The 7964-nt window shown below is 56.1% G+C and overlaps 1 protein-coding gene across 1 annotated transcript; it reads left to right on the plus strand.

Annotated features, from left to right (window-relative positions):
* The first annotated feature begins 6127 nt into the window (after positions 1-6127).
* LOC125545468 (F-box protein At2g40910-like) lies at positions 6128-7685 on the plus strand. Its single transcript, XM_048709415.1, has one exon. The coding sequence runs from the start codon at positions 6347-6349 to the stop codon at positions 7409-7411; it is 1065 nt and encodes a 354-aa protein (XP_048565372.1). The 5' UTR covers positions 6128-6346; the 3' UTR covers positions 7412-7685.
* The last annotated feature ends 279 nt before the right edge of the window (positions 7686-7964 follow it).

Consider the following 7964-nt stretch of genomic DNA (forward strand, 5'->3'; position numbering starts at 1 on the left):
ATTGGTTATCTTTGAAAGTCTCTTCGAATTATCAGTTTGGTTTGGCCTACTAGATCGATCTTTCTTGTAATGGTTGAAGTGCTTAGCTTTGGGTTCAATCTTGCGGTGTCCTTTCCGAGTGATAGTAGGGGCAGCAAGGCACGTATTGTATTGTCGCCATCGAGGATAACAAGATGGGGTTTATATGATATTGCATGAGTTTATCCCTCTACATCATGTCATCTTGCTTAAAGCGTTACTCTGTTCTTTTGAACTTAATACTCTAGATGCATGCTGGATAGCGGTCGATGTGTGGAGTAATAGTAGTAGATGCAGGCAGGAGTCGGTCTACTTGTCTCGGACGTGATGCCTATATACATGATCATACCTCGATATTCTCATAACTATGCTCAATTCTGTCAATTGCTCAACAGTAATTTGTGTACCCACCGTAATATTTATGCTCTCGAGAGAAGCCACTAGTGAAACCTATGGCCCCCGGGTCTATTTTCCATCATATTAATCTTCTGTCAACAAGCTATTTCCTTTTTTGTTTATTTTGCTTTCTTTACTTTGCATCTTTATCATAAAAATACCAAAAATATTATCTTATCATATCTATCAGATCTCACTTTCGTAAGTGATCGTGAAGAGATTGACAACCCCTTTATTGCGTTGGTTGCGAGGATTTTATTTGTTTGTGTAGGTGCTAGGGACTCGTGCGTGGCCTCCTACTGGATTGATACCTTGGTTCACAAAAACTTAGGGAAATACTTATGCTACTTTGCTGCATCACCGTTTCCTCTTCAAGGGAAAACCAACGCAGTGCTCAAGAGCTAGCAGACACTTGTATCCCAGACCTCCTATATAATGTCAGGTTTGACACACGGTGTAACCTATGCCAACAACTAGCACAAACATATAGAGGGAGCCGTAGCGCTCGGGTGGCCAAAGTGCGTATCGTAGCGGTATCAACGGGGAGGAGTGCTCGTAGTCATGCCCCGGTCATGTAGTTATATCGGTGAACCTCGTTAACAAATCTCGATGTCGTGCCTCATGTGTTGCTTGGACCTCACATTATTCTAATAAGTGGTAGATCTTGGAGACCCAAGCATCATTCTTTAACTCTGATCGAACCTTCTAGTTTTTCCTTTTGGAAGTCTCATGAATGGTGCTAGGAGGGACAATTAGGAAGGTGACATGGGCATGGGGTAAGCCGTTTGAGACATGAGCACTGCCTTGACGATAGTTGTGCAGCCAATGGCACTGATCTGATGTTATTGCCATCCCAAGGAACAAGCTTGTCCTCGATCTTGGCCATGAGGAACTGGAAATCCACTGTTTTGATTCACAAGGTGGTACTCATAGTCGTGCAAACCGCCCCCCGCTAGGGTTCCCTCCCCTGCCGTCGCCGGCCGCCGGGTGAGCGCCTCCAGGCTCGCCCCGCTCCCTTCCCTCCCCCTCCCCCCCCCCCGCGGCGCGTCCGCGCACGCTGGGGGGAAACCTCACTTGCTGCAGCCTTAGACCCACCTTCCTCCCCACCCCCCGCCGTCGTCGGCGAGCTCCGTCGGGCAAAGCCCGCTGGGCGCGACGGCGGCGGGGCCCATCTCCCCCCTGCTCGTGGGACGCCGGTGTGGGGCGGCCTCCTCGAGCTGCGGCGCTGGACTTCCCAGGGTTCAGCAGCTTGGCGGCGGGCTCGCGGGGCGGCCGGCTGGTGGCGGCGCGCCGGCGCCCTGGGTCTCGTGCGTGGCAGGGCGACTGCGGAGCTCCCGTCTCGGGAGGTGGCGCGCGGTCGGCCCCCTGCTAGATCCAACCGGATCTGGTGGTGGGGGTCGGCTGGCGGCGGCGGTGCGTGCCCGGCGGCTCCGGCGCTATGAGCTCGCCGGGCGATGCGGGTAGGGCAGCGGCCGGGTGTGGCTGTTGCTCCGGCTATGGGCGGCAACGTGTGGAAGTCCGGCGGTGGTGGACTTCCGGTGTCATGGCGGCTTCATGGTGCCTTGGCGGATCTACTTGCGGCGGCGGCCGGCTTCTCCGGTGTCAGCTTGTCTGTGATCGGACCGTTTCGGCCTTCACTTCATCTCCTCGGCGCTCGGTCGCTGCTCCCTTCGAAGGGCTGGCCCTTTCCTAGCCGCGGTTCATCGCTCGTCTCGCGCACGGTGCTGCAGGACCGAGCTCGTCTCGCGCACGGTGCAGCAGGACTGACCTCGTCCCCGCCCCACGGTGCTACAGGACCGATCTCGTCACGCCAGGTTGGGTCGATGGATGCCAGTTTTGGCCGACCTATTGGGTCTCAATGCTGGGGGTGGGCTAGGGGTGCAAAGGCGGATCCTTTTCTGCTCGTCTCTTTGGTTGGGGTAGCGGTGGGTCTCGGGTGCGGTGGTGTCAAGGTCTTGGATACCTGGGCAGCGGCCCTGGTGGCGGTCCACGATGCTCTTGGGCAGAGGCCGTGGCTTGGCGCTGCCCGGTGACCATGGCCGTGTGGGCGGCGTGGTAGCTGGGGTGTAGCGTTCGGTGGCGGTGGGTGGTGGCCGGGGTGAAAACCTGCTCTATCTTCGGATGGACCGGCGACGGTGAAGCTCGTTCCCTTCTTGAAGGCGTTGTCACGGCTCTCACCGCCCGTCGTGCGGCTTTGGGGGAAACTCTGATCCTTGGATCGGGCGGTGGCGGCGCTCCGGTGTCGTATCCTTCTTGAAGGCGCCGCCTTGGAGTCCACGGTTCGTTGTAAGCGGCTTCATCTCTTCGTGGTAGTGTGCTAGGGGTGGTGTTGCTGCGCTCAGCGCTTTTGTATCCTGCCTTCGGTGTGTGTGGTGTTGGCGTGCGTTTGTATCGGATGATGTTGATCTTTGCTTTATATATAAAGCGGGACGAAAGCCTTTTTCGGTAAATCCACTGTTTTGATTTGCCAAACTGAAAGAGAAAGACCCAAATATTTTGTAGGATAGGCAGCCCAAGCGGCCGATAAACTTTGGTGGATGTGCTTGAGGTGACGACATCTAATAGGGACCGAGCAACTGTAAGTCTGTAATGAAGTTATAGTTGTGTGCATCCGAATATGCAGAACCCAGGAGGCTAGTTGGACCCAGGAGTGTGTGCGTGGATCCCCCGGCAGCTAGCTGAAGAAACCTCGCCGCAACACCGCGGCCGCCAGGCCCTCGCTCCCTCGCTCCCTCATCTCTTCCTCCCCCAATCCAAGAAACCTAGCGCCGCCCCCGCCAGGCCCCCGCTCCCTCGCTTCGCCGCCGCTGGAGGGGTCGGCGAAGTTCGCGCATGCCCCAAGGAAGGTGGCGGTGGGGCTGTTTCTCCCCTCTTCGCGGCGTTGCGCGCGCGCTGTCTGTGTCACCATGAGCGCGGGCGAGATGCAGGGCCGCGGGAGCGGCGTCAGCGCGGGGAGAGGCCAGATCCCGGTCAGGCTTGGCTAGATCTAGCTTCTCCGCCCTCATTGGCCCTCGATGTGGTGCGCACCGCGTCAGCGGGCAGTGCTCGGCGGCTCCATGGTGGAGTCGCGGACGTTGGTTTGCGGCAGCCGGCGTGCGACGGCGAGGTGGGGCTCAGTGGCTCCGTGGTGGGGTTGCGAGCTCCGGCGGGCAGGAGTGCTGGATCCCGGGGCGGCGGCCCCGGGACGACGAATGATGTGTCGACGGCTGTGGATTCGCGACGGGTGATGCGGCGGTCGTGGTGTTGGACGACACGTGCACAAGACGTTTGATGGAGGTTATTGGAATAGATCTGGGTGAAAACCTGTTCTCGGCTGCTGTGGATTCGTGACGGGCGATGCGACGGTCATGGTGTTGGACGACACGTGCACAAGACATTTGATGGAGATTATTGGAACAGATCTGGGTGAAAACCTGTTCTCGGCTGCTGTCAAGGCCGGCGTTGGCGGCACTATTCAGTGTCGTTTCCTTCTTGAAGGCGTCGCTGTTGAGAAGTTTCAGGCCACTATCTGCTACCTCCGGGGGAAACCCTTGATCAGTAGATCGGGTGACGGCGACATTCTTGTGTCGTTTCCCCCTTGGAGGCGTCATTCTTGGAGCACGGGCTCGAGGGACCAGTAGACAACATCTTTGGTGGACCGGTTCTCCATCCTACACATTGACGGTGGCGTATTTTGGCGGCGTGGCGCTGTGGAGACTCGTAGTCCGATGTGTGATGACGGACTCGCGCAGGAGGGCGACGCTATCTGGCGTCGTGGTGGCGTCGATGGCAGAGAGGCCTGGCAAGGTCGATGCATCAGTTTTGCTCTGAGGATGGATCAATGGAACATGGAGGTGATGACCCTTGCAGCGTGCACATGTGGTGCTCACTGGAAGTGCGCCGGACCGGTGTGTGACCCTATCTAGGTAGTGGCTTGATAGGACATCTGACTTTAGATGTTAGCTTTGGTGCGATGTCTGTTTGGTATTATGCTCGGACATTCGACAACCCTTCATCAAGGGGATAGGAGTAGCGACATGTGTTGCCAAGATGGTGGCTTTAGGCTTATTAATGTATTACCTTTGTAAGGTCTTGGTGAATAATCAATAAAATAGCTGCATGCATCGTCCGTATGTAGAGGTCGGGGTATATCCTCCTTTTCAAAAGAAAAAAGTTGGACCTTACTCTTCAGAAAGGAGAATCTTTTGGATTGCTTACCAGTTACCACATATGTCACATGGTTTCGGAGAGAAGAATCTATGTAGGGTGCAAAGCCATCATCACGACTACACGTAATTGTGACTTGTGAGGTGCACGGCCAAGTGATAAAGAGGTTTTCCTTCGGTTGACACGTCTCCCCCAACCTTCAGTCATCATCAGGACCACGTGTAACTGTGATGTGCATGCATGACACTAGCAGCAAGTGATGTATGATCGCCTCCTCGCACTGTACCAGGAACCAGAATGTCCGGGCAGGGAAGTTGCACACTCCAAGGAACGTTCAGGCACACGCACACCTATCCGTCGGCAGCAGCTGACCAACATGGATCATGCATGTCAGCATCGTTGCGCTATACCAAATTCCGTTCGGCGGAAAGAACCAGCGAGAAGAAGATTGAGTGGCGTCCACACAACAATGCCGGCGTAGGGTGGCGATATACTACTACGACGGCCACCGCGCGCGCACTCGAGGACTTGGTTGGTTGCTTTCTCCGTCCGCCGGCCAGCCGGACGGACGCACCAATCCGCTGCTCTCTGTCACCAATAGTAAAGCAGATAGTAGTAGTACTACATCTACATGCCTAGTTGCCCGCCGGTCGTCCAGATTCCTTGGCCGGATCGACGGCGACCGCTTGAGCTTTAGCGCGGGAAAGCCGTATCCCAACCACCATTGGCGTCCAAGCAACCGATTCCTCGGCCTCGAAGCACCTTAATCGATCAGCTCCCGGATCAAGCATCTTATCTCACAGATACATAGATTATTGGTCATTAGCAGTAACGGAAAAGGGTTAAGCATACCCGTACGTTTAGCTCACATCTTGTTTCTTTCTGCTTATTTGAGAGAGAAGAGACATGCGTATGATGTATGCTAGTTGCAAGTCTGACACGGGAATCGACGTCCAAGTGGCAGCTTCGCCGGCCGTCCAATCCACCCAACTTGTTACGTGGACGCATCACCGCGCGCATGACGACGGGTTGAAGAGTTGCTTCAACGCAAGTACAAGCGGAAAGGAGCTCGCAAGCGTGGGCCGGTGTCGCGTGGATTAATTTTAGGGGATCGCGCGACTTCACCGCCCTTTTGACAAATCTATCGCACCGCGCCCGTTGATTCATGATTGCGTTTCACAGCACGTACGCAAAGCCCTACCACGGTTATTTTTATGCAAGAAGATTAACGGTGAGCTTTGCTTGCTTCTACCCAAAGCAACAAACTAGAAACGGAGCTGAGGTGCCACGTATACATGTCTCCGTCAGTCATCTTTTTTCCCTGTCAGATCCTGGGATGTTGATCGTAGATCCCCTATGTGTGGATACGCTTTTACCCAAAAAGATGTGCGGATAAGCCTTCCTTTTTTGCAGTTCTACATCACACTCCACTACTGTATGTGAGCCTCGCGTCCACGATTCCTCTGGCCACGCAACGGATTCAGCAGTGAACCGGCGGGTTGTCACGCAGAAACGTCACGTAACCGATCATGGGATGGGGTGTATATATCCAGGGTACTGAAAGCTTTTAATTCAGGTTTGAAGCAGTCCGAGAATCTCTTTCGAAGGCGGAGAGGCCAAGTCTTGGCCGCCATACAACTTATAAGTATCGCCCGCGCTCGCTTTCGTGGGCTCGTGGCCGCTGCCCGCTGCTGTTGCGCTCGGGTGCGGTGGCAGGCGGTGCGTGGTGGTTGCGGGTGCAGCCGCGCGGTGCGTGCTCCGGGAGGGGCGAGGTCGTCGACCGGGGATGGACGGCGAGATGGGCGAGGACCTGCTGGCGGAGATCCTCGTCCGGCTGCCGCCCAAGTCGCTGGCGCGGTTCCAGTGCGTCTCCACCACGTGGCGGGGCCTCATCGCCGCCGACTACCTCCGCCGGAGGCTGCCGCTCATCACGTCCGGCGTGCTGTTCCACGACGGCCCGCGGGACGGCGAGGGCGGGAGGCGGGCCTACACGTACGCGCGCGCGGCGTCGGCTTCGGGCGAGGACGGCGGCGGCGTGGCGGAGGCCGACGACATGTCCTTCTTCCCGTGCCACGCCACGTCCAGCATCATCGACGGCTGCAACGGCCTGCTGCTCTACTACGCGTCCTGCCCGGCGGCGTTCCACGTCGTGAACCCGACCACGCGCCGGTGGGCGGCGCTGCCTGAGCCGCGCAGGAAGACGCTGCTCTCCGTGCTCTCCTTCGACCCCTGCGCCTCCCCGCACTACAAGGTGGTCTGCTTCACCGGGTGGCTGCCCCGGGGCGCCTCCGTCGAGGTGTTCGACTCGGAGACCGGCGCGTGGGGCGAGCACGAGCTCGACTTCGGCCTGGAGACCGACGCCATGTCGGCCACCATGCACTGCTTCGCCGGCGCCGTGCACGTGCTGGCATACTCGGGCCACGTCGTCCGCATCGACCTCGGCACCATGGCGTGCGCGGTCACCGCGCTCCCGGCGCCCGTGAGCTACCGGGCGCGCGCGGGCCACTGCCGCGGCCGGCTCCGGTACGCGTCCAGCGACGGCTCGCGCCTCACGCTGTGGGAGCTGGTGGACGCGGGCAAGTCCGAGTGGGTGGCGAAGCACGAGCTGGGGGTCGTCGACCTCGTCTCCGGCGGCTCGTGCCACCCCGCTACCGCGACCTTCGTGTTCATGGCGTTCCACCCGGAGAGGGAGGTCGTGTACCTGTGGACGCCGTCGAAGCTCATCGCGTTCAACATGGAGCAGATGCGCGTCGAGGAGGAGTGCGTGTTCGGGTCCGGGAAAGAAGACGCGCAGCTCATACAAATCTGGCTGTTTCCCTTCTCGCGCCATTTGGCCAGCTGCTTGGCCTGAGTGGCGATACCGCACGCCACACTCAGCAGCTGAGGATGTGATCGCCTCCAAGAATGTGAGTCCGTTTACTAGTCTACAGAAATGTAGTTGCGTCCAACACTGCACAAAAAAGATATGTAGCAAAGTCCAAATGTGGGATGCACGATACGATTATCGTTTTCTATATTTGATTGATGCAGTGCTTGTTTAGTAGGGCAATCTATTTGCATTCTGTAATAACGGTCTTGTTCAATTACTTGCCTATTTGATATACTATATTCAATTTCTTACACTATTTAATTTGCCTATTTGACTAATTTCGATTTCTTGTCATTTGTTGCTAGATCATCATTGTGTACCCTCATACTTTCCCGTTAGCATCACGGGAGAATATCGTACGAAAACCAATATTCAATGAAAACTTAAATTTCATGAAAACCATATTTTAAAGTTTTAAAAAATCTGAAAAAATGTGGAATGTTAAGGAGGTGATGTTTTATTGCTACATAAAATTTGAAGTTGAAAAACATTATGAGATGTGAGTTATGAAAAAGACAAATTCAGCCCTGAATAG

The sequence above is a fragment of the Triticum urartu genome, chromosome 3 (genome assembly GCF_003073215.2).
Source record: "Triticum urartu cultivar G1812 chromosome 3, Tu2.1, whole genome shotgun sequence".
Lineage (NCBI taxonomy): Eukaryota > Viridiplantae > Streptophyta > Magnoliopsida > Poales > Poaceae > Triticum > Triticum urartu.

Bases quoted from the DNA above. Each gene is read 5' to 3' on its own strand.
- LOC125545468 (XM_048709415.1), top strand. From the start codon at position 6,347: ATGGACGGCGAGATGGGCGAGGACCTGCTGGCGGAGATCCTCGTCCGG.